At 42.8% G+C, this 27027-nt stretch overlaps 1 protein-coding gene across 2 annotated transcripts in view; it reads right to left on the reverse strand.

Moving 5' to 3' along the window:
* Positions 1-27027, reverse strand: part of LOC122799547 (BUB3-interacting and GLEBS motif-containing protein ZNF207-like) — a 1273851-nt gene that overhangs the window by 70581 nt on the left and 1176243 nt on the right. For both annotated transcript variants that reach the window (XM_044068680.1, XM_044068689.1), the window contains one exon: positions 13156-13288. In XM_044068680.1, the coding sequence (XP_043924615.1) occupies positions 13156-13288 (133 nt within the window). The remainder of the gene's footprint in view (positions 1-13155; positions 13289-27027) is intronic.

The raw sequence follows: 27027 nt of genomic DNA on the forward strand, positions 1-27027 counted from the left end.
GCCTGCAGGAAGATGGACTCCTCCGAGGAAGGATTGGAGAGCTTTCAGCCACCCCTCTGTTTCAAAATTTCCAGGATGCCTCTGAAGGAGACGTCATCAGGTGGCGACTGTGGGGAACCTTCCCCATCATCGTAGTCCATATCCTCTGTGAGAGACTCCGGCGCGTCAAGGTGTTTCCTCTTAAACCCGTTCTTCCGAGGGGGTTCTTCAGTGGGAACGTCTGAAGAAGACTCGGAAGGGAAATTACCCTGGACAGGGGTTTCCTGACACTTGTGCTCTCTGTGTCCTGGGGAGGTGACCTGTGGTAGCTGTATCTCAGAGGGAGCAGGAGGAAGATCTGATGTAGGGGGAGCATTTCCAGAAGCAAGCACCCTCTCCATCACCCGAAAAGCTGGCCCACCCGAAGAGGAATGGGAGCTCGGAAAAGAGTAGGACATCTCGGAACCGAGGTCACACCCTACTCCATGTGGCTCGTTCCCAGGGATGGAGCCTCAAGCAAGATTGTGGTGGGTATTGCCCCCAGGTCTGGGGACGGAACCGACAAAAAATTTGGAACCATGCTAGGAACAAGGGTTCTACCCCCCAACCATGAGACTGAGGAAGAGATGGTTCCGTAGGAACCTTAGCCCAAAGGGGAGGCCTCAAAGCCCCAGAGACAGTCACTGTCGGCACCAAGGAAAGGGTTCCCACCAAGGCCATTGGAGCTATGGGCCTCGGAACCAATGGATCTGAGGGAGGAGAATAAGTGGGAGTCCTGGGAGCATTAAACTCAAACCCCAAAGTGGGATAAGTCTTAGGAATGTTTGATATCCCTCTGTGGCTGCCAACAGCTGGTCCAGCAGGTGCACCACATTGAATTCAGACAGACTCCTGGTGGAACTTAGACACACTCCGGAAGTGGAGTCAGGCCGGACCAGGAAAGGACTATAAGCCTGGCTTAAGAACGGGTCCAAAGAAGGGGAGTACTGGGTCCATGGTGTTTGAATTGTCGGTACCGAAGACTCTAAATTGGGAACAGGCAATAGAGGAACTAACGGTGCTGAGAAGGGGCTCGGTGCTGAAGAGACAGTTGCAGTAGAAGTTACTGGCTCCAAGAAGATCGTTGGAACCAACATCGGTGCTGAGACTATCGAAGGCAGTAAGATCTGAGCCGTAGTCATCATTATAGTTAAGTCAGGTGCCGTAGATGTCGGTGCCTAAGGTGGTACTGACACTGACGTTTTTACAATGTCCACAGAAGCAACTGGAGCTGAACTCGGAACCGGAATATTCAGAGCCAAGGAAGCGGTCTTGTGCTCCATAGAAGACTTGTGGCCCTTGTGTTTGTGGGACTTACCCTTACCACCAGCCAGTGAAGAGGGATCGGAATGTGGACATTTTTTGTCCTTCACTGGAGGGGTTGAGAACTCCAATGCAGAAAGGGCCTCTGAGAAAAGAGAGGTTAATAGGCCTTTCAAAATAAGTTTATTTTTCCTCTCATTCAACGTCTGCAGACTAAAATTGAGGCAAATCTGGCAAGGAGGTTTCACAGCGAGGTGGTAAACCCCCAGATCATAGATGCAATCATCATGTAAACCGCTGTTGGGGAGTTTACCATTGCAGGAAGTGCAATGTTTGAACCCCAAAGTCCCTTTTTTGTCATACATATCGAACACACAGAAAGAAAACAGACAAAATTACTGCCAGAAAGTAAAGAAAAGAAAGCAGGAAAGAAAGACACCAACAATGGTATCAAACAATACCTCAAGGGTAAGAGAGGGCGTTACCAACAATGGTAAAAGAATTACCCAATGGGTAGAGTCTATATAGATAGGGTAGAAAAAAAAGAGTTAAACAGAACAAGATTTCAAAATACAGTAAAATTTAGAAAAATATAGCACTTAGCTGGAGAGCTCGGTGAAACGCTGCTATATGGCTGCGCAGCAAACAAGATCTGAGGTTACTGTGAGAAGGGCATTGTGGGTAGCAACTTAGCTCGAGAGTTTTTTTGGTGTACGTGAGCTTGGTATTAGGCCGACCTGGTTCCGAGGGCTCAGAACTGAACTCATCAGTGATGAACGGGAAGAAGATTAACATCAGATTGAGGGGTTTGTTCTAAGTGAAACTCTGTCAGCATGGAATATCAACTAGGGAGGCTTGATAGATAAATGCTGAAGCTCTGACACTCTGTGGGTAGAAGTAATAGCTACCAGAAAGATAGTTTTCCATGACAAAAATTTCAGGTCACAAGAGGAAGCTGACTCAAATGGCAGAAGAATTATGCGGGAAAGTATAAAATTTAGATTCCATGGAGAATAGGGAGATTTCACAGGTGGTCTAATATGAAAGGTCCCTTTGAGAAAGGCTTTGGATAACTTGTGAGACATGATATTCAACCCTTCAAAACCAAGATGAAAATTAAAAATAGCAGCCAGTTGAACACGAACTGTAGCTGCTGCAGCTCCTTTGTTAAAAATCATAGTCAAGAACTCTCAAATGGAGACCATAGGGGCTTGGGTAAGGATCAATATTGTTTTGAGAGGCCCATATAGAAATTTGTTTTCCATTTGTTAAGATATAGCTTCCTCGTAGAAGATTTATGAGAGGATAAAAGAATCTGTTTCATCTCAATGGAGAGATTATGGAACCTGACTATGATGGGAATTGGAGTAGCCAAGCTGTCAGCGTCAGGGACTGCAGAGAGGGATGAAGTTCCCCAGACGTGTGCGTCAGTAGGTCTGGAACTGGGTCCAGGATCCAAGGGTTCTGCAAAAGATGAAGTCGAAGAAAGGGGAAACAAATCTGACGAGGCCAATGAGGGGCTATGAGGATAATGGCCCTTCCCAGGGTTTTTGCTTTCTGTAGAAACTTGGGTATCAACAGGATCGGAGGAAATGCATAGAGGAGACCCGGAGGCCAATCATGCATGAGTGCGTCCCTTGGGGCTTCTCGTGGAGGGGGAATCGGGGCAAAGTAGCTTCTGCATTTCGTGTTCATGTGACTGGCAAAGAGGTCATGGCAAGGCTGGTCCCACCTGTGGAATATCCTGCCCGCTATTTCTTTCTTGAAGGACCATTCGTGGGGCAACAATATTGCCTGCTCAGCTTGTCTGCTATCATGTTGGATTTCCCCGGGATGTGCGTTGCCAACAAAAAGCACTGGGTGGAAACAGCCCACTGCCATACTCTGAGAGCCTCGTGGCAAAGGGGGTAGGACATGGTTCCTCCGTGTTCAAATACCAGACCACCGACATGTTGTACATCTAAATCGCAATCGTACCTAGAGGGAGAGAGCCCTGAAAGTATGGTAACGTCAAAAGTACTGCTCTCACCTCCAGGACATTGATATGCAGATGTGTCTCTTGATCGGACCGTGTGCCTTGGGCTGTCTTTCCCTGAAAATACCCCCCCACCACCACCCTATCAGGGAAGCGTCCGTTGTCACTGTGGCTGCTGGAGGGGGTAGCACAAATTGGTGTCATATCGTGACATGAAGTGAGGTCAACCACCACTGAAGATCCTTTTTGCAGGAATTTGTGATCATTATAGTGTGAGACATGGGAAGCTTTTGGTAAGACCACTGAGTGAACAACAGCCATTGTAGTATCCGCATGTGCATATGAGCTAGTGGTATGGCTAAAATTGCTGCTGCCATCATGCCTACTAATTTCAAACCTTCTGATGCTGGTGCTCTGTCTTTTGATATCAGACACAAACGCCAAGGATAGACCAGCAAAGAAACTAAGTAGGAAACCAATATACGTAAAACACTTTATGTAAAACAGCAAAGCTTTCGGATACAATCCTTCATCAATACTAATACATACAAAGTATACTATATCTTTATATATAAGTCCAAACAGGTCATATGACCAGCAGCCAAACAGTCACATGACATACTTAAAATCACATGAATACATAAGCTAATATAAGGAAAAAATACAATTTAAAAGACATATATTAAAACACATGCCACAATCTGGATCTACTTAGCTTAACCAATATTGGTTTCAAACTAACCATACTATTTAGGCCAGGTATTGAATCACTTACAAGTCTCAGGATCCATTCATATTCTTTAATCTCCAAATAATTAATTAAATCTCCACCTCTAGGGGTAGATTTAACAGAATCAATGACCCTAAACTTAAAGGAATGCTGCTGCCCATAGTCAGCTATGTGCTTATACAATGCATTCCTTTCATAACACCTTCTGATCTCAGATTTGTGCTCAATGATCCTTTCCCTCAACTTACGTGTAGTTTTACCTACATAGAACGCACAACAGGCTACACACGTAGCCAGATAAACCACATGAGTGGTAACACATGTCGCTGATGTCTTAAAATCTAAATCTTTCCATTTACAGGATGTTCGAAGATTTCACTTCCGGCACTAAGGATGTCATCACAGCAAGAGCAGTTAAGACACCTGTATGTACCAGGCTTAGCAAATGTAGATGTGTTCACAATGCTATCAAAGTCCTTATAACACAATAAACTCTTTAGAGTTCTCATGTTTCTATATGCATAGTAAGGTCTAGGACCTAACATAACCTTTAAATCATCAGATGCCATCAAAACAACCCACTTTTTAGATATGATCTGTCTTATGGATGGTGTCCTTACATTATAGGAAGTCACATATTTAATAGGTGCTTTGTTATCATGCAAATTATCATGAACATTACCAACTACATTTGTAAAATCATGGAAAAGTATTGGCCTCAACACCGTCTTTCTATCTTCCAGAACCCTATATTTATGTTCAGACAGCATAAAGCTATCATATCCACTAAAAATAAAATCTTTAAGCATCTCATCTAACTGGATTTCAAAACAAAAATCATCAGTATTAAGCCTACTTAGTCTACAGAGCTGAGATCTCACAGTGCCCCTAAAAGTATGCGGTGCATGCATGCTGTTAAAATGCGTATATCTGCCTGAACAAACCTCCTTTCTATGCACACTAGTGTGTAGCAAACCCTTGTCTAACCTCAAGTTGACATCCAAAAATGTGATATCAGTATCTGACATCACCATCTTAAACTTTAAATAATCCAAAAAGCTAGTCAAATTCTCAGACGTGCCCTCCCACAGCATAAGACAATCATCTACAAATCGCTGGAAGAACTCCACGTAGCTCAGTAAAGGATTAGTTAATTCTATTAAGTCTCTTATCGACATTGAGACTAATCCTTTACTGAGCTACGTGGAGTCAATGAACCCTGTTGCTACAGATGTTTGTCCCTTGGCCATAGAAGGCACCATGGAATTTAACAAGACTTTACAACTACTAGAGAGAAAGGTGAATACCTTTAAGCGTTTGCAGTGGCAACGCTTTAGTTTTCTTGCATATATTGAAAGAGGTATCGTTCCCAGAGGGCTTAGAATTCTAAAAATGCCCTCTTATGGGAACACCTACCCTGAACTGCTGAAGAAATGGCAGCAGCTAAACATTAAACTAAGCATAGACTATATGTGCCTTATGAATGATTTCTTTTTGGACACTGAGGAAGATATTAAGAAAGAGATTTACACTTTGGAAAATAATCTCTTGAGTATGTCTGTTTTTTCAAGTTTATCTGACGGTTATCAGCGTATGCTGGAGATGATGCAAGCACTTGACTCCCGAATGGAAGCGACCAAGAAACGCAAGTTGGGGCGTGATATAAACGACTTTAAAAAAGGTAACATCTTTTCTTGGCCAAGGGAAGGGACTGCTTTACATGTTAACAAAGGCAAGCTTCAGAATAAAACACAGATCAAGGGCACCCTTGATACGTTGGACGAAATATGTGATGTCATGGTTGAAAAGAATATTGAATCTACTTTGCAAAAGAAGAAGAACCACCCACCGTTGGAGGAGATTGGTCTACTCCAGTTAACTTCCGGTGCACTGAGTGCAGATGCTAATACTCCTGTAGAGGGGAAGCATGTATCTCCTCCGAATGATGGCGCCCATAACGTGGCTGGGAAGAAAACGCAGCAACTTACTCTTAACTTTCAAAGTAAACGCTTCCACTTGGAGCAACCGGAGGTTGTTAAAGAGCGTCTCGTTCACCCGAGGGGGACACCTGCGACCCATGTTGGAATCTCAAACAAGAGAAAGAATGAAAGCCCTTTAGGTGCAGGCAAACAGAGCCGGAGATTATCAGAGGTACGTTAAATTTGTCAAGTTTTGAGCTAGAAGAAGCTCATTACTCAGTTTTATCTAAGGGACTTAATTTTATACCCTCTTGTGGGGATGACTTGGTCTCTGCCTTGACTGATTTAAAAATCTTTACTAGGCTGGTGAACTTAAAATTGCTGTTTGGTGATTCTACTGTTAATGAGGGAACTTGCAAGCGCAATAGTACATTTATTCCTGTAAGTACACCAGTTGCTAAAGCCTTTCATTTGTGTGAATTGCAAATTAGAGCTTTATATAACACAACTGTTAAAAAGAAATACTTCAATTTAACCTATGAAGAGTTTATGGCGCTTAAGGACTTGCAATCTCATAAGGACATTATTGTCAAACAAGCGGACAAAGGGGGTATCATTGTGCTTATGGACCGTGTTAAATATATGTTAGCTATGTCACTGTTACTTCAGGATACTGTTGCTTTCAAATGCATTTCTAGCATAGATGTAAAGAAGTGTATTACATATGTTAATATGGTTATATACGAACTGCAGTTAAATGATGACATAGACTTGGATTTATTTAATTATTTAACTGTCCCATGCCCGGTGATTCCACATCTTTACGGCATCCCTAAGATCCATAAATCTATGGTAGATCCACCAATGAGACCTATTGTCTCGGGGGCAGGATGGGTGACCGAGCCCATTTCTGTATATTTGCATGGACAATTACAGCCTTATTTGTCCGAATGTGATTCGGTTCTTGTGGACACTTTTGATTTATTGCAGAAATTACGTGTTTGGCAGAGTACGGAGAAGGAAGTGTTAGCTAGTAGAAATTATTACTTGGTCACATTGGATATTGTGTCACTCTTCACTGTCATTCCGAATGACATCGGGATTGATTTGTTGAGGGATTTTTTGGTGTCACAAAATAATCCTAATTTTACTAAGAGTAATAATATATGTACCCTCATGGATGTTATACTGAGAAACAATGTTTTCTTATTTAATGAGTGTTTATATCTTCAGCTCACAGGTGTGGCCATGGGCACCTCCGTAGCCAACACATATGCTAATTTAGTACTTTACCAATGGGAAAGAAAACAATTGTTTAGTCATATGAATCCATTTAGGAGCAATATTAAGTTCTTCCAGGATTTGTAGATGATTGTCTTATGCTGTGGGAGGGCACGTCTGAGAATTTGACTAGCTTTTTGGATTATTTAAACTCAGTATCTCCTTTTTTGAAGTTTAAGATGGTGATGTCAGATACTGATATCACATTTTTGGATGTCAACTTGAGGTTAGACAAGGGTTTGCTACACACTAGTGTGCATAGAAAGGAGGTTTGTTCAGGCAGATATACGCATTTTAACAGCATGCATGCACCGCATACTTTTAGGGGCACTGTGAGATCTCAGCTCTGTAGACTAAGTAGGCTTAATACTGATGATTTTTGTTTTGAAATCCAGTTAGATGAGATGCTTAAAGATTTTATTTTTAGTGGATATGATAGCTTTATGCTGTCTGAACATAAATATAGGGTTCTGGAAGATAGAAAGACGGTGTTGAGGCCAATACTTTTCCATGATTTTACAAATGTAGTTGGTAATGTTCATGATAATTTGCATGATAACAAAGCACCTATTAGATATGTGACTTCCTATAATGTAAGGACACCATCCATAAGACAGATCACATCTAAAAATTGGGTTGTTTTGATGGCATCTGATGATTTAAAGGTTATGTTAGGTCCTAGACCTTAGTATGCATATAGAAACATGAGAACTCTAAAGAGTTTATTGTGTTATAAGGACTTTGATAGCATTGTGAACACATCTACATTTGCTAAGCCTGGTACATACAGGTGTCTTAACTGCTCTTGCTGTGATGACATCCTTAGTGCCGGAAGTGAAATCTTCGAACATCCTGTAAATGGAAAGAGATTTAGATTTAAGACATCAGCGACATGTGTTACCACTCATGTGGTTTATCTGGCTACGTGTGTAGCCTGTTGTGCGTTCTATGTAGGTAAAATTACACGTAAGTTGAGGGAAAGGATCACTGAGCACAAATCTGAGATCAGAAGGTGTTATGAAAGGAATGCATTGTATAAGCACATAGCTGACTATGGGCAGCAGCATTCCTTTAAGTTTAGGGTCATTGATTCTGTTAAATCTACTCCTAGAGGTGGAGATTTAAATAATTATTTGGAGATTAAAGAATATGAATGGATCCTGAGACTTGTAAGTGATTCAATACCTGGCCTAAATAGTACAGTTAGTTTGAAACCGATATTGGTTAAGCTAAGTAGATCCAGATTGTGACGTGTTTTAATATGTCTTTTAAATTGTATTTTTTCCTTAAATTAGCTTATGTATTCATGTGATTTTAATTATGTCATGTGACTGTTTAGCTGCTGGTCATATGACCTGTTTGGACCTATATATAAAGATATAGTATACTTTGTATGCATTAGTATTGATGAAGGATTGTATCCGAAAGCTTTGCTGTTTTACATAAAGTGTTTTACGTACATTGGTTTCCTACTTAGTTTCTTTGCTGCTCTGTCTTTTGATATCAGAATGCTGACGAAGAAGAAAAATTCTCTCTATTGGAAGCCTTAGTGTGGTGGTGGTGGTGTCCAGCTCTGCCACGATAAAAACGATATGCTGCGATGGTGACAAGGCAGATTTTTCTGAGTTGGCTGTAATGCCCAGTTGATTGCAGAGTGACAGAGTGGACTCCCTGGCTTGAATGAGTTGATGCCTGGTGGTGGCGGTAAGGAGCCAATCGTCTAGGTACAGAAACACCTGGAATCCTAGGTGCCTCAGGAGAGCCATGACACTGCCATGCATTTGGTGAACACTCTGGGGGCTGTAGTGAGACCAAAGGGCAGGGGCTCGAAACTGGTAATGATTGGCTCCCAGCCGGAGGCGCAGATGATCCCTGGATGACCTGGCCATTTTTATGTGGTAGTATGCATCCTTGAGATCTATCGAGCACATCCAATTGTCTTTTACTAAGAAGGGAAGTATAGACTGAAGTGTGACCATCCAGAACTTCTCTTTCTTTGCATATTTGTTCAGTCTTCTGAGGTCCAATATGGGTCTCCAGTCCCCCGTCTTCTTTGGAACCAAAAAGAATCTTGAGTAAGTTCCGGATCCTGTCTGGTCTGCTGGGACTGATTGGACAACTCTTTTTCTTAGCAACGTTTGGACCTCTATAACTGGGTGGAACGTCCGGGATTTTTCTTATTGGTGGAGGGGGTGTGGCAAATGTAATGAAGTATCCTCTGGAAATGATACTTTGTACCCAGCTGTCTTTTGTTATTTTGAGCCAGGTGTCTGGATACAAAGATAAGCGACCCCGACTGTCTCCAGAGCAAGACAGCGCTGGTAGGGCTTCCCAGAGAAGTGATCTCTGTCGTCCTGGTGTTGCAGACCCCCTCTGCCATGAGGGCGGCGTCTTCCATTATTGCCCCTCCTCTGCCTCTGGATGGGGGTTCACCATGCGTGTCCTGAATGGATCCTTGGGCTTTTCGGAACCACATTTTTCCTCTTCTTTGCCCTTTAGGATAGGGTCGGGTGGGGGTGTAAAAATGGACCCCGATGTCAGACGGTCTTTCCGTCCTGTTCACATCTGGTTAAGGTTTCCTTCACTTTAGGCCTGAAAAGGGACAAGCCATCAAAGGGAGTATTCACGAAGGATGACTTGAAGGGCTCTGCAAAGGAACACAAGTGCATCCAGGAGTGTTTCCTAAGAGCAAATCCTGTACCTGCTGCCCTACTCGTTCCATCAGCTGCATATGAGATGAGTTGCATGGATAAGTTTACTATAGAATTGAGGGTAGCAAGCTGGGCGGAAACTTTTTCGGAAGCTCCTGCAGCTACTGTACCCTGAAGAGCATCTTCTAGCTCCTTAAGGAGATCTTTTTTTAACCTGGTAAAGTGGGTTAAATAGCTGAGCGAATGAAAAGAGCAAAGATCACTGAACTAAACATGCGCTTCCCATACCTATCCATGATCCTGGAGTCTCTGTTAGGAGGATGGATAGATGAGGAAGTCTCAGACATTTCCTTTTTGGTGGCTGCCGCCACCACCATGGCATCAACAGGAACACCTTTTGTCAAAAATGATTTGTCAAGGGGGGCAGAAATGAATTTATTAGGCCTTGTAGGGACAGGCTCCATGGTATCCGGAGACTCCCATGCCTTTTCTGAGACCACCTGTATCAGCTCATCGTAGGGTGGAGTCACTCAGGAGGTGAAGGGCTGAGACCCAAAAGCCTTCAGGAGAACTGACTCAACCTCAGTAGGGCTTTTGGACTGCCAGTCACCCCTCTGCCTAAGGATTTCAAGTATCTCATCGAATGATATATCTTCAGAGGGGGACCGTGGGAACCCTTCTGACTCATCTAAGTCAGTATCTGATGTTAGAGACTCCTGAGGGGAGTCTAGATGTTTCCTCTTACATAATTTCTTCCTGAGAACCTCATCAGTGGGAGCTTCTGGTGAGGTCTCGGAAGAACAAGGTCCACCCAATGGAGCTTCCTGAGGCTCTGGGTCTCTACGCTTGGTCAGGATGTGTGAGGCAGAAGCAGACACCGGTGCTTTAGGGGAGGAGGAAGCCAGATCTGAGGTCAAGGATGTTTTACGAGACATGACTCTCCTCATGGCATCGAAAGTACCTCTGCTCTGATGTGAGGGAACCGATGGATCCGAAGAAACCGTCGACACCCCTGGCACTGGGACAGTGGGCTCCGAATCAGAGGTAGGAGCCTGGCTCATCAGAGCCGAAGCCCCAAGAGGCAGAGTCAGAACCGACAAGTTGGTCTGACTATCCTCCTCAGATCCGACTAGAGAGTGTCGGGCTCCTAGAGTCCTCAATCGGAACCGAGGATGTTACAGTGCATGGAGCTGAAGACACTGGAGCAGACGTCAGCTCCGAGGTTTCCACTATCAACAGGTCTGACTCCTCCAGCTCCAAAGGACCAGCATGGCTCGGAGGAGGAATAGTTTGAGCTGGTACAATGGTCTTCGGCTCCGAAGCCATTTGGGTCGAAGCCAATAACATTTTTGCCAAGGCCAGGGCCGATAACAGCTTCTGCACCACACGATCCGCATCCAGATCTGACAGGCTGATAGAGGACAGAGAAGAGCGCACCGAAGGTGGTACCAACTGTAGTAATGGGCCCTCAGGAGCTTCGGACCCCAGTTCCAAGACTGGAGACCGGCTCCGAAAGGAAAAGACCGTTGGTTCTAATGGCAGTGGAGCCAAAGTCAAAGATTTCTTAGAGTCCGAAAGTCCTAGAAGACTTTGAGGACTTGCTGGATCCATCTTGGTCACTCAAAGCTTCTTGAAACAATGACTTCAACAACCCTCTGTCGATAAGTTTTCTTTTCTTTTCCTGCAGGACCCTTGAGAAGGAATGACAAATAGCACAGCTGTCTTGCAAATGCAGGGCTCCTAGACAGTACACAAAATTAACATGGTTGTCTGTTACCGACATCTTTTGGCCACACTTTGGGCACTTTTTGAAACCACACTTGGGGTGCTTGTCTTGATCAGCCACTGAAAGTCTAATAGAACAACTACTGTCACCACAACAATCCAAACAGTAATTATCTAGCAAAAAGCCTTAATAAAATCAGGCTAAGTCACACCCACACACAGAAATGCAAATGTACTATTAAAGAGACAGGAAAAGCCTTTGTTGTCACCACCAACTGTCAGAAACACACAAATGAGCAGACAATACACAAGAAAAAGGGGATAGCTGCTAAGATACAACACACTGTCTAAATATTTTAGGGCAGACAAATTTACTGTTAACTACAAAAAACTGTAAGAGTAAAATGGAATCAAGCCTATTCTAATCTAAACACACCACACAACAAAAAAATATATAAGTAATTGGCCAAAAAATGTGAGAAAGGTCACTCACTAAACACACCCTATTACTTAGCAAAAAGTTTTAAACTAGGCCTAAAACTAGAGGTCAACTAGAAATTTTTTAAATCACACTAAGGGAAGGGACTAAAAACTATTTAAACTATCTAACTATGTAAATATAAGTAATAAGAGGAAGAAAAAACAGTTTTACTGGCCTGAGTTAATGCAGAACTTCCAATCTATTGCAGCGGCAACTAGATCTGAGGTAACTCTAGATGCATCATGGGACAGGGACTTGGCCTCAAGCTAATTGAAGGCCTCGAGCTTTGCAATTGGTCGACTCCGAGCCGAGGGATCGGCTCTGAATCCATCAGTAAAGAATGAACAGCGAGATAGAACAACTTCACATACAATATTTTTATATAGACTGTTAGGTATTTATGATTCAGTGGATTTGTGTGTATTATGTACATTTTTAATATAGATGTCAGGTATTTATGGTACACAGGAACTACAGATGGTAAAAAATGTGTTCACCTGCACAGGATATGCTAATGCCAAATACTAAAGTAAGAGTTTGCACTCTAATGTGCTGGCTGACCAGTAAGGCTGCCATAGATCCTAGTGCTTAAAGATAAAATCTAGTCCACTAATTCCCACTGTATGGTGTACCCTCAAACAAGTCAAAGGCTAAAACGTTGCAAAACAGTAGCCCAAACACGCTTAACCATGCAAACATTCACTTGCAAGTTAAGTGTTTGAACTTTGTAATGGCTGCTAAGAGAGTGTGCTACATCAGAACACAAGATGCGTATGAAATAAGGGGACAAAGAGGGGTCATCACAGTAAAATGAGTGCTGACTGATGAAAATGCATTTACACAAAAGCTCTTCATCAGAAGGTAGACAACACAAGTATGAAAAGCTGAATCCACTGTTGGAGTTATGAGTCATTAGGAAATGTAATAGAAAGGAGCATCTTATTTTGCTCACAGCAGTCTGAATTTTGTTTTGTTGAGTTCCTCTTTTACATTAGGATAAAAAGTAGCATATATGTTGCCATCCAAAATCTTCAGTACTCAAGAAACAGACAATAAAGGAAACCATCAGTTAATGACATATGTATATGTAACAATGACTTTAGACTACTTACCCAAGTTAGACACAGGCTGCACTACTGCCCCTGTAGAAGGTACAGCATTGTTTGCTGCTGGCTCTTGAGAAGCAGATCTACAAGGTGAAGTCCCAGCCCACTTATACTTGGGAATCTGAGCTCTGAATTCTTCCTAGAGTATAAAACAAAACATTAACCTCAACAATAAACAAATTTAACATTTTTTGCTCAGTGCACAACACCAATGCATCAAAATCTGAACTCAACTGCTCCTCTGCCAATTACTACTAAATAGTATGTTGCCTTTATACCTGTAAAAAGTACAGTTGAGTAAAATCTTACCATAATGGTAGATGTCCTACTCTTCACTGTTGCAGTACTCAATACAATAGGGTTACCCTGTCAAGGGCAGCCTGACATCCAGCAAGTATACCAAAGCCTTTAGGATGCTTAAAGGTATGCCATATACCACACGTATGCTCCCCGCGTAGAGTAGGGTGTAAAGGTGACGTCTGGATGTACCATCCTTAGAACTGATAGCCCCCATAGGAATGCCAGTCCAAAGAGAAGAGAGGTAAACAGACATCCAGAAAAGAAATGGACCGGGGGAGGAGGGAGTGAATACTGCAACAGTGTTGAGAAGGACATCTACCATTATGGTAAAATTTTACACAACTGTATTATGCCCTTCCATTTCACTGTTGCAGTAGTCATTACAATAGGGAGAGTGCCAAAGCTCAGAAAGAAGTGGGAGGAGGAAGGACTGAAGCCATGAAAGATGGCCCTAGGAAAACCAGCTTTTAGCTCTGGAAATTCCACCCAATTTGTAGTACTTGTTAAAGTTATATACAGAAGTCCAGGTAGCCACCTGAAGGATAGAGTATATATCCAACCCCTTGAAAAAGCAGCAGAAGAAGCCATGACTCTAGCAGAATGAGCCTTAACAGAAGAAGAAAGACTCTTCCCATGAAATAAATAAAAAGAAAGGGCTTCAGAAATCCAAGAGGAAATAGTTTGCTTGGACCCAGCCAATCCTAAGGTCCTAGGATGAAAGGAAACAGTTGATTAGATTTATGAAAAATCTTAGTCTTATCCAAATAAAGTCTGAGTTGTCTATGCACATCCAATGTGTGCAGGATCTTCTCTTTTGCAGATCGTGGAGAAGGGAAAAACAGTGGGCAAATGTACAGACAGACTTGATTAAGGGACAACTCATTTACCACCTTGGGCATAAAAGTAGGATTAGTAAGAAGGGACACCCTGTCCTTATGAAACACTAAAAAAGAGGACAAGTTATAAGGGCTTGCAGCTCAGACACCTGACAGAAGTAAAGGCTAACAAAAGTACAGTCTTCCAAGAGCAATGTTGCAAGGAAGTTGAAGCTGCAGGCTCAAAAAGAGCCTGGGTCAATTTTTTAAATGCAAAATTAAAATCCCAGGAAGGAGGACCAGGCTTCCTGGGAGGTCTAATATGAAGGAGATCTTTAAGAAATTGTTTAGCTTCAAATCTAAAAGTTAAAGGAGGTGAAGGCAGAGACAACTGATAAGTGGGCCTTCACATAAGAAAAAGCCAACCAAGAATTGAACAGTTCACACAGATAAGAACCAAGTAAGGGAACATCCACAGAAAGTGGATCCAGGTTACAAGAAAGCCACCAAACATAAAACCTCTTCCATTTGGATAAGTAAGACTTCCTAGTATTGGGTTTCCTGGCCTCCTGCAGGACCCTAAGCATGTCCTCAGAAAAAAAGGTGTCTATGTGGAATCAAAATTCTATCACCCACAGTGTCAGCTGAAGAGTGGACAGGTGGGGATGAATGAGAGATCCCTTGCCTTGTGTGAGTAGGTTCACCCTGTGAGGTAACTTGTGAAGACTGTCCTTGGCTGAATGCAGAAGAGGAAACCAATACTGTCTCGGCCAAAACTGAGACAACAACAAGATTTTGGGAGCATTCTGTTGAATTCTGAACAGGACTTTTGGAATGAGAGAAAGGGGAGGGAAGGCATAAACATCCCCTTCCAAGGAAAAGATAGGTGTCCACCTTCCAAACCAGAGGACCTGAGACCCTGGCACAAAATAGATGAAGTTGCCTGTTCAAAGGGGACCCAAAAAGATCTATTTCGGGAGTACCCCACTGGTGGACAATATACAGAAACATCCTTGTGATGCATCCATTTGTGGGATTGAGTTATTGACCTTCTCAGAAAATCTGCCACAGTGTTTTGTTCTGAGGGAATATGGACTGCCTGAAGAGTCACCTGATACTGGATGGCCACCTCCCCACTAAGACTGACAACTGGCAAAGAAGATAGAACCTTGATCCCCCCCTTTTGTTTACGTACCACATCACTGTGGTGGTGTCTGTAAACACTTTGAGAGGTCCTGGGGAGAAGAGAGGATGAAATGTCTGCAGGACCAGCAGAAGAGCTCATCTCCTTGACACTGATGTGGTCTTTCTGTTGATGAGGCAACCAGACTCCCTGTACCTTTACAGATCCAAATGATGCTCTCTATCCCACATATGAAGTGTCTGTGAAGAGTTCCTTAGAGAGAAGAGGTGAATGAAGAGGGAGCCCTGGACTTAAAGCCAACTGCTGAATCCACCACTGAAGTTCCTTCTTGAGACAAGGCAGAAGAGGAACTACAAATTTGAGGGAATGAGCATGTTGAAGCCAAACTGACTTCAAAAACCACTGAAACTCTCAAGTGGAATTTGGCTAGTGGGAGCAATCGGAATGGTGGAGGCCATGAAACCCAGAGCTTTCAGAAATTTCCTGGCTGTCACTGAAGCCAGAGGAAGAAGGAACTAAAAAAAGAAAATTAGAGCTATGGCCTTGGTAGGAGGGCAAGGATGCCAGGATAGCCACGGCCTGGATCCTGCACCCAAGAAAGACATGATCCTGAGAAGAAATCAGAAAGGACTTTTTGAAATTTATAGTGAACCCTAAGCTTTGCAGAATGGAAATGGCAAAATGGAGATCTCTGGAGAGGATGCCTGAAGCAGGAGGTCATCCAAGTAGGAAGAGACTTGCATCTCCTTATGCCTGTAAAAAGCAATCACAGGAGCTAGGCATTTGGCGAATACCCTTGGCCAGTAGAAAGGCCAAAGAGCAAAGCAGAGAACTGAAAATGCCAGAAAGCAACAGAAAACGTATAAACCTCCTGAAAAGGGGATGAATAGGGATATGGAAATAAGCATTCTTTAGGTCCAGTGACACCATATAAGGCTGAGGAAGCAAGAGTGGAAACAAGGTCTGAAGGGACAACATTTGAAAAGAGGGAACCTTCAAGAAAAGTGTTTGGATGAGAAAGGTCTAGAATTGGTCTCCAAGTACGGTCTTTTCTGGGCATTTTTAATCCTGGAGTAAAACGCCCTTCTCCTTTAGGACATTGTTACCTCCTGAATGGCACCCTGAGCCAAGAGATCTCAAAGCACCCCTGGAAAGAAGGGCAGCTGTTCCTGAGGGAGATTAGGGATTCCAATAAAAGGGGGAAGAGACTTCCAGCCCATGAAATACCCTTGGCGGACAATGGACAGAACCCAGGAGTCCTGAGTAATCTTTAACCAAACAGGAAAGAGAGAGAGAGAGAGAGAGAGACTGAAAGAGATAGAAACAGACAAAGGAAAGGAGGCAAGTGGTTGGGAAGAATAGGATAGTCAGACAGCACCTGGTTTATCAGAAAAAGGAGACTTCTGAGGCACAGAAGTCTGAGTAGCCTTAAGCAGGAGGAGCCCGTTTCCCACTTTTTTTACCCTTTGGAGGAGGGTGAGATTGCCTGTGGACAAAGACTGGCTTACTGGGGTAATTTCTCTTAAATTTTGGGACAGGAGAAACAAACACGTTTAAGTTTCTGTAAAGCCTTGCCCTTATCCTGAAGAGACTTAAAACAAATCATCAGCAGCTTCGCCAAACCAGTGTTTATTATCCAGAGGAGCATCCATCAACTTAGCTTTGATATCATCAGGCAAAGGTTCAAGCTGAAGCCAAGAACATCTCCTCATCACAGACCCAAAAGCAGCAACCCTAGAGCAAGCATCTGCCGCATCATAACCACACTTGATGGAATGACAAGCCACCTGGGAGGAAGTCCCTAACAGAGAAACAGCAGAAGTTTTCCCTTCAGAGTCAGGAAGATCAGAAATCACCTGACAGGCTTGAAAAGAAGACACAACAAGTACCTGGACATGTAGAACTGACAAAGCTAAGGTAGCAGAGGTGTAACCCTTTTATCTATACTGTCCATGGTTCTGCTATCTTTATCAGAAAGTAGTAACTTAGGAGAAAGACGCAATTCAGATGGCTTGTCAGAAGCTACAGACTCCACTGAGGGATCAGAAGGGCATTTATACAAAAAAATGTACAGTCCCCAGGCACCCTATAAAACTTGTCAGGTTTCTTGGGGGCAGGTAGATTACAGTCAGAGCCTTAGAAGCATTAGAAAAGACATCCAACAAAGCAGCCAAAACAGGAGGGACAGCAGAAGGTCTGGAAGAATCCATCTGCAGGAGTTCATAATACCTTTTCTGTACCTCTGAAACAAATTTCCTCAAAAGCAGTATCAGGACTGGTAGAGTCCTCTTCCTCAGAACCATAATCTAAAGGAGAGGGAATCTGAGAGGAGTATGCAAGAGATTTCTTATCTGAATCAAACTCCTCCTCAATGGAATCCTGTTCTCTGGGTCTCTTAAGGGGAGGAGAGGACCAAGGTTGGGCTGGATCAGAAACTTCCTGAGGAGTAAAGCCATCAAAGCACTAAACTCCTGAATGAAGGGCTGCCATTCATTCTGTGGTTCCTTAGGGGCAGGTGAAATATGCTTAGTTTTCTGTTTTTCACTAAGGGGGGGATATCTGCCTTATAAAATTTAGAAGGCTCTGACCCCAGGAGGCATTCAATAATTCTAATTGGGACTTTTTCTCTGACCAAAACGTGAGGAACACCCCTGGGCCCCTCGGAGATAATCAGCTACGATTCCCCCTGAACGTCCAATGTGGATATCTACAATGTCTCTAGAGACGTGCCTAAGGTCGGATCCCCACCAACTTCCAACATAGGCAGATGAATCCAACTATGGAGCCGAACAAACTTCTGGGCTATTGCTCACCTCAGGAGAGATGTCTGGGAATGGCTGAACAGCAGAAGAGTCTGGCTTACATTTCTTGGCCTCCTTAATTCCCTCCATAATGTTTTTAGCAAGGAGCTTAAGATGTTGGTTTTCCAGAAATAATGCCAAAGAAGAAAGTCTACTACGAAGGGTCTTGGGAAAAGAAAGAAATGGAAGGACATCATAGAGTCCAACACTTTCACTGTGTTATATTTTGATGTTTTATCTTCTAGTTTGCCAAGTTTCAACCACAACTTCTGAATTGTTGGCTGCTGAGATTTGCCTGCAAAACTCAACTGACAAAAGCTGATTTAAGTATACTTTTCTCTGCATTTATTTAAGATTAGATATTTGTACATACTTGTTTCACTGAATATTGTGCTGTCTATCTGCAGTTAGTTGCCTGAAGTGTGAAAAAGTGTAGCTATCTGGGTTCATTGAAAGTTGTTAAGACTGCTTTTGAAATTCTGTGTTAACTCTTAGCCTGGGGGGGTTTCTGCATGCATTATAATCGGTGTCTGTCACATTTCTGTTAATCATTTTTACTCATCTTCTGAGTTGTTGTCTGCTGAGATTTGCCTGCAAAAATCAACTGACACAAGCTGATAACCTCAGGAAGATCCTACCTGGGTGACTTTGAGTGGATTAAGTACCTCTGTTTTGCTTTGTATTGCTTATTGTCACTAACCGCACTATTCAGAGCGTTTTTTTATTAACTTTGCAACTTATTTGAACTGTTTTTTGAATTCTGATACTGTTTGCACTTTAACTGATAGATTTTTAAGTGTTTTCAACTGTTGTGGGCTACACACAAGTGCAATAGCCATTTTTCTGCCTTGAAAGTGTTTGTATTGCTGTACCTGCTTTAATTCTTGAAAAAAAAAAATACAAAAATATCCTATCTCTTTACTCGTTTCCCACCTTTCTATAACCATTGGTGTCCGGTTTTCAGATTTTGATGAATTCTGGGCTGTTTTGTAGTTTCGCCGTTCATCAGTGAGAGTGGTGATCTTTGAATAGCCTGTCGCTGGAGGAGTGTTTTCAGCTCAGAATCTGTAGTTTTATTGGCCATTTTGGGCTAGTTCTATCGCTTTCATCTTTCTGTATAAAAATCTGTGTTGGTGCATTTTTTGGCGCTTGTATTAACTCAGCAAGATCCTACCTGAGCGTCCTGCAGAGTTCTACAGCAGCAGAGAAAGAAAAGGAAGACTGAGTGGATTAAGTACTTCTGTTTTGCTTGTTATTGCTTATTTCCGCTAACCGCACTATTCAGAGCATTTTTTATTAACTTTACAACTTATCTGAACTGTTGTTTTAATTCTGATACTGTTTGCACTTTGATCGATTTGTAAGTGTTTTCAGCTGTTTACCAATGGTGGGCTACACACTCAAGTGCGATAGCCATTTTTCTGCCTTGAAAGTGTTTGTATTGCTGTATCTGCTTTAATTCTTGAAAAAATAAAATAAAATACAAAACAAATCCTCTCTCTCTACTCGTTTCCCACCTTTCTATAACTATTAGTGTTCTGTTTTTCAGATTTTGCTGAATTCTGGGCCGTTTTGTAGTTTCTGTTTCCCTAGACCTTACTAAGATAGAAGGAAGCTTCTCTGTTCATCAGTGAGAGTAGTGAGCTTTGAGCAGCCTATCTGTCGCTGAAAGAGTGGTTTCAGCTCAGAATCTGTAGTTTTATTGGCCATTTTGGCCTATTTCTATCCCTTTCATCTTTCTGTTTAAAAACCCATGTTTGTGCAGCACTATTTAACTAGGGTTAAATTATTCCCGGTGCCAGAAAGTCTGCTCTTCAAATTTTCCCTTAGAACTAGCCAGTGTAGGAGTTTTAACACTCTAAACTGTCTTCTTTGGGCTCAACACTTGTTGAAAACTCGTTGCACGCACTAAATAATCTACATAATACTGGAGCATTCAACTCTCCTCACTTGTCAAGAGGAAAACAGATTTTAGTACTTAAAATATACGCACGTATCCAGGCATGTCTAAGGGTCAGCTCCCAGTGTTTTCCCCTGTCCACCTGATGAATCTGGATATAGTGGGGCAATGTAGCAATTGCCTCATGTACACCGACAACCCTCCCCTTCTACCACCCAACACTACAACCTGTGAGAGATGCACTTATATATAGCCAAACTGGAAGCCAAGCTCTCTCCAGCCAAGACTGGACTAGTCAGTGAAGATGAGAAGGTAAACACCTGCACCACACCACACTCAACACATAGCCCATCAAAACCTACACCACCTAAACCCACACATAACAACACAAAACACACAGCAACATTCATCGAGGCTCTCAATAAGAATCTGCCCTAACAACAGAGACCTCCAAAAATGAAACACAAACACCCCCCCAACACCACCCAAATGACACACAGCCCACAAAATCAGTGTGCCACTCAACCACAGCCCATAAGGCAAAACAACGTACCCAACACACTAGTCATAGGCGACTCTATAAGTCAGGCACACTGATGTCCCACTCCCCAGGATAAACAAGGAGAAAATTACTGTCAGCTGCCTATTGGGTGTCAGGATCTGCCACATAACACACGCACTCAGGTCACTCCACAACAAGTACAAATATGACTCTGTCATTGTCCATATTGGTGTGAATGACCTGAGACATACCTCCCTGGAATACATGAAGAGAGACATGGAGGAGCTCTCGGATCATGTAGCCCAGGCAGGTATGACCCTAGCCCTGAGTAGCATCCTGCCATTGCCCAGAATACCACAGTACATGTACAAAATGATTAACTTCAAGAATTGGCTAAGCTTCTGGTGTCATTCTAAGGGATACAGTATCTGTCTGCCTGGGATGACATGCTTGACAGACCATGATGCTTTGCCAGAGATGAAAATAAAATACTATAAAAATAAAATAGAAAAACGGCAACAGGCAGGAACCAAGAAACATGACTTTAAAGTTAGGTTTCTTGGTTCCTGCTTTGCCAAAGATGGCCTGCACCTGTCGGCTCTTGCCACCCTATAGTGCCTTTTTTAGGAAAGGTTTAAATGACAACTCACCACCATAGCAAGTACAAGCAAGCAAAATCTGAGGGTAATGCTACTTCATTGTTAGAAGTCTAAAGCTCAAAATGCACTCACTCAAGGCACTCCTTAAGATAGAGAACATCAACATCTGTGCAGTGACAGAGACCTGGTACAGGGCTACAGAGAGCACCCCTGCATTACCAGGCTGTAATTCATACCACACCTTTCGGCCACCTAACCTGGACTGAAACACTAAAGGAGGAGGGGTGTCCATATTTGTTAAGGATATCCACACCACCAGGCTAGTTGCTCAACATAATGCAGCCGAAATTATTCAAGTGCAATATCCAGGTTGCAGCTTGTTACAGATGCCCTGCCATGCCCCAGGATGCCCACTTCACATTTCTTGATATATACTGGACACCATTAAGATACAGCCCAATACCCTAATAATGGGAGATTGCAACTACCCCACCATCAGCTGGGAAAACTACTCATGCACTAACTCATTTGCTCAATGTTTTCTGGAATTCATAAATTCCAGTGCCCTGGATCAGCTTGTCCATATACTCCCACCAGGGGCAGCAATATCCTGGACCTGGTCACTACCAATATGGGTAATCGATGCTCCACGCCAGTGGTCAACTCCTCGCTGGTCAGATCTGACCACAAGCTAATCACCCAAGATATCCATATCCCGCCCCCAACCCCCATTAAGAAAACCACCGTAAAAAACCTCTCCAAAGCCAACTTCATGCTTCTTAAGACAGAAGTGGCAGACTTCATAACACTCATTCAGATGGGAAGCAGCGGCACGACTGCTGAATCCTATACAAATGCACTGTATAAGGACATACAGGAGTGCATGGATCGTGCCATCCCCAACAGAACCAAAATGCTATCCTCAAAAAAAAGAAACCAATCTGGTGGTCCCTGCCATAAACAAACTCTACAACAGAAGGAAGAAGCTGTTGCAAAAAAGAGAGTCAGCTTCAGCAAGAAGCTGAGATCCCTCATAAAATCCTCCAAAGCTAGTTACAAAAATAAAATCACCACTGATTCTAAAGACAACCACAAAGCATTCTACAGCTATGTTAATAATCTCAATGGCAACCCTCATATCTGCTCTGAGCTACAACACAATGGCACTAGATATACAGAACTAACAGATATCGCCAACATCCTGGTTGATAGATTCAGTGCAAACTTTACACCCCCCCCACCCCCCAAAGGGCCCATTTCTATACCGGAAAAAATTCAAAGCCCCTGTAATCACAGACACACAAGTAAAGACTGCACTCTCCAAAGCCAAGAACACAGCATCCATGGGACCAGACAACATCCCTGGCTGCGTCCTGCAGGAACTACAGAACGAACTGGCACCCCACCTAAGTACCATGTTTAATCATAGCCTCACTTCAGGCTTTGTGCCTACTGAATGGCGCACAGCGACGGTTTGTCCACTCCACAAAGGGGGTGCCACCACAGAACCCGGGAACTACCACCCCATTAGTCTGACGAGCCTGGTCTGCAAGGCCATGGAATGTACCATCATGGAGCTTATAAACAAAGACATTGATAACCTCCAAACTCTGGACCCCACTCAGTTTGGGTTTGTAAAAGGTAGACATGTCTCCTAAACCTGACTGACTTCTTTGAAGCAGTCACCAGAGCAGTGGACGAGGGTAAGGTGGTGCACACAGACTATCTTGACCTCGCTAATGCTTTCGACACTATACCCCACCATCTGGAATTATAGATAAACTCACTAGACTGGGCATAAATCCCTATGTCACAAGATGGGTGGCCAACTAGCTCACTGACAGAACCCACACAGTGACAATAGCCGACTCCAAATCCGACTTCAGACCAGTGACAAGTAGAGTACCACAGGGTTCAGTCCTGGGTAATACAGCAGGTCTTTGGCTAATGAAGTTCGCAGATGACTGCAAATGAGGAGCCATAACAGAATTGCCTAATGATGTGGACATTCTAACAAAGGGGCCTCACTGAGACTGATGCTTGGTGTCAAAGTCATGGTCTCAAGCTCAATGCCAAGAAGTGCACTGTCATCCCCTTTGGGAAAAACACTGTATCCATGAACTACCACATTGGCGGTAGCTTACTAAACACCGAAAATGTGATGAGACCTTGGGACACAGGTGGACAGTAGCCTCTCCTTTGATAATCATATCACCACAGTAGTCAGGAAATCCTTCTACGTGGCACACCTCATCACAAAGGGGTTCTCCTCCAGAAAAAAAGAAGACATTGTTCCTCTCTACTCATTCCTCATCAGACCCATTATAGAGTACAGCGCCCCATTTGGCATGTACCTCGCAAGACACCAACAGCTAGAAAGGCCACAGAAATACCTCACTACGAGGATTACCAGCCTCAAACATATACCATCAGCAGACTGTCTCAAAAAACTCCACCTCTGCCTAACAAACAAAGCCATGTCAAACCCAGATCTGTTGGACATGCTACACCTAAAGAAATCCTAGTTTCTCCGAGCCACACGCTCCAGAGACCTAAACCATGTCACCACAATAAACAGAAAATGCTGGAGGGATATATTCCTGTTCCAGAGACTTCCCATGCTCTGGAACAAACTACCCATTCATGTCAAAGGTCCTCATTGGCCTTCAAGAAAAATCTTGACAATTGGATGGGAAATAGAAAATTCACACCTAGGATCATTTTTGTGGCTCTGCTCGACAGGGGCACAGGAAAATAAATTCCTAGGTGGCGAAAGCCAGGGAACTTTTTTGGCTAGGCTAATATAGGCCCTAGGGCCGATAGCCTAGTATCTACCTATGAACAAATTATGCAGAGATACACATTTCATGTCCTATTTCAGTTTGGTTAACTAGACAAAATGAGCATGGCTTAACTTGTGGACAGTTTACTTTTCACAGTCTGGCTGCTGTACAAGAAGGCTAAGTCGCTGGAAGTCTTCAGCACGTGAGCATGAACAGTGATTTGCAATTAAAAGTTCCCCTGTCAGTAATTAAAAAAAATGAAAATTATGTACTTACTACAACACTAGAGGCTGGCACTTAAGAAGTTTAGGCTCCGAAGACGGACAGAGTAGGACGTATGGTCATGGGAAGCACCAAGGCAACAAATCCAACATCAAAAAACATTAATTTATTAAGCAAGCAAAGCTTTCTGGCCAGTACTACATAAGAAACAGGAAGAATTTTTATTTCTGTTTTTAAAATCAACGTTTTAAGAAATTAAACCTTATGTAACATTTCATGTGTTTTTTATGTCTTAATTGTTTGATTTCTGTGAATGGCTGACTGTGATAACTTTATATAAAACATATAAAATCATGTGAAGTGTTAAAAATGTGAATGTAATATCACTGAGGAAGGGTGTGTGTGCCCGAAAGCTTTGCTTGCTTAATAAATCTGTGTTTTTTGATGTTAGATTTGTTTCATTAGTACTTTATATTTTCAGTTACCATGTTTTTTTTTGCTTTTTACTTATATAAGCACCAAGGCAAAACAGGTACTGTTCGTGACGGTCTTCATGTGGAATCTGTCTCCTACACTGAGATTTACCCTTCCTGGATGACATGAAACCCAACAAGCAACAAAAAAGCAACGGAAGATAAGTAAAAACCAAAACCCCAATGAGGCACAATGGCTTGGCAAACCAGCAACAGAATGGGTGTTGAGACCAATGATCAAAAGATGGCGTTTGGACTGGGAGCAATGAAGTTCTGAGGATGGTATGTCAGAATGTCAGCGAGGATAAGTGTGAAGTATGGAGCACCTTAATGCAACCTAAAGGCTTTGGTATACTGGCTGGACATCAGGCCGCTCTTGGCAGGGGATCCTTATTGTAATGAATACTACATCAGTGAAATGAAATGACATCATACAGTCTGACACACTGTGTTATATTTTGTTTTACTTTTCTAGTCTGTTAAGTTTCAACCATAAATTTATGCAGAGATGCACATTTCTTGTTCTATTTCAGTTTGGTTAACTAGACAAAATGAACATGGCTTAACTTGTGGACAGCTTACTTTTCACAGTCTGGCTGCTGTACAAGATGGCTAATTCACTGCAAGTCTTCAGCACATGTGAGCATGACCAGTGATTTTTAATTAAAAGTTCCCATCAGTAATTAAAAAAAAAATGAAAATGATGTACTTACTACAACACTAGATCAATGCTGTCTTCTTCAATCTGTCTCAACTTGTGGGTTGGCCGGGTCTGAGGCTGGCACTTAAGAATTTTAGGCTCTGAAGTTTCAACTCCTCTCCCATAATGCTCTGCATGACAATCTCCTCAGATTGAGTTTGCTCTACCCCTACCTGACCAGTACATAAAGAATGCCTCTAAAGGAAACTGAGGCCAAGACCAAAAGATCTTAAAAGACTTCAGACCAACCTGAAAGGTTCACCAAAAGAAACAAAATATCAGTGACAATTTGGGAGGGGAGGAAGGGGGATGGTTGAGACACAAGACAACATGGATCTAGTGTTCTGGTATGTACATAACTTTCATATGCAATGTTGCCTTTTCTGTCTACCTCAAGCTGTTGAACACAGTCCCCCACCAGTCAAATTGGATGGTATCAGAACAGGACATTCTGTAAAATGGTGGACCCAAAAGAAGTCTTAGATCTGGACTGAATATCAAGTTTATAAAAGGACACAAAGGTACGAGTGTTTGACCAGGTAGCTGCTGCACAAATATCATCTAATGATGCATGACCAAAAAAAAGACTGTTGAGGTAGAAACCAACTTAGTGGAACGGGCTTCTGTCTTTAGTAATAGTTGTCCTGGATGCAGAAGGTCCTTGAAAGCTGTTAGGGCATTTTGTAGAGCTAGCATCTCTTTTTGATTGATGTGAAGATGCATTTGGTCTGCGGCCCACTTGCCCTGAATACATTTTCCTGCCATGTGTGCTCCCCAGGCGTAATCCGAAGCATCTGTTGTTAGTGTCTGCCTGGCTGTGGGTAAAGTGAAAGGCTGTCCCTTGTTGTGGTGACATGCCTGTGCCCACCATCAAAACTCCTGTTGTAGGCAGGGAATAAGTGGTATTACTGTTTCCATCTGTGACAGTGTTGAGTTTTAGGTACCATTGTAATTTCCTCATATGCAGTCTGGCATATGGTATTAGTAGTATGCAAGACGCCATGAACCCCAAGGCTTGCAGAATTTTTCTTGCAGGGAGTTGGGTTTTTGTTGCCATCAATTGAAAGTACTGAGTCAGTTGTCTTTGTTTGTCTGGCGTGAGATAAGCCATCTGGGCCGTTGTATTTAAGTTGGCACCCAGGAATATTATCTCTTGTGAGGGCACTAGTTTTGACTTATTTTCGTTTACTGTGTACCCTAGGCAAATTAGCAATCTTTTTACAAACGCCAGATGCTTTAGAAGAATGTCCTTGCTCTCTGCTTGAATAAGACAGTCGTCCAAGTAGGGATATATTTGAATTCCTTTTTGTCTGCAAAATGCAATTACTGGTGCCAGGCATTTTGTGAAGACCCTGGGTGCAGTAGATAAGCCAAAAGGCAGTGCAGAGAATGGGTAATACATTGTGCCAGCTATGAATATGAGGTATCTTCTGCAATTTTGTCTGATTGGGACATGCAGGTATGCCTCTTTGAGGTCCAAAGTAACAAGCCAAGCCTTCTTACCCAGCATGGGAAGAAGTTGCTGTAGTGTCAACATTTTGAATTTCGGAACATCCAGGTAAGTACTTAGAGTAGATAGGTCCAGTTTGGGTCTCCAGGCTTTGTCCTTTCTGGGGACGAAGAAAAGTCTTGAGTAAAA

Source organism: Protopterus annectens, chromosome 1.part0, assembly GCF_019279795.1.
Source record: "Protopterus annectens isolate FY-2018-M chromosome 1.part0, PAN1.0, whole genome shotgun sequence".
NCBI lineage: Eukaryota > Metazoa > Chordata > Ceratodontiformes > Protopteridae > Protopterus > Protopterus annectens.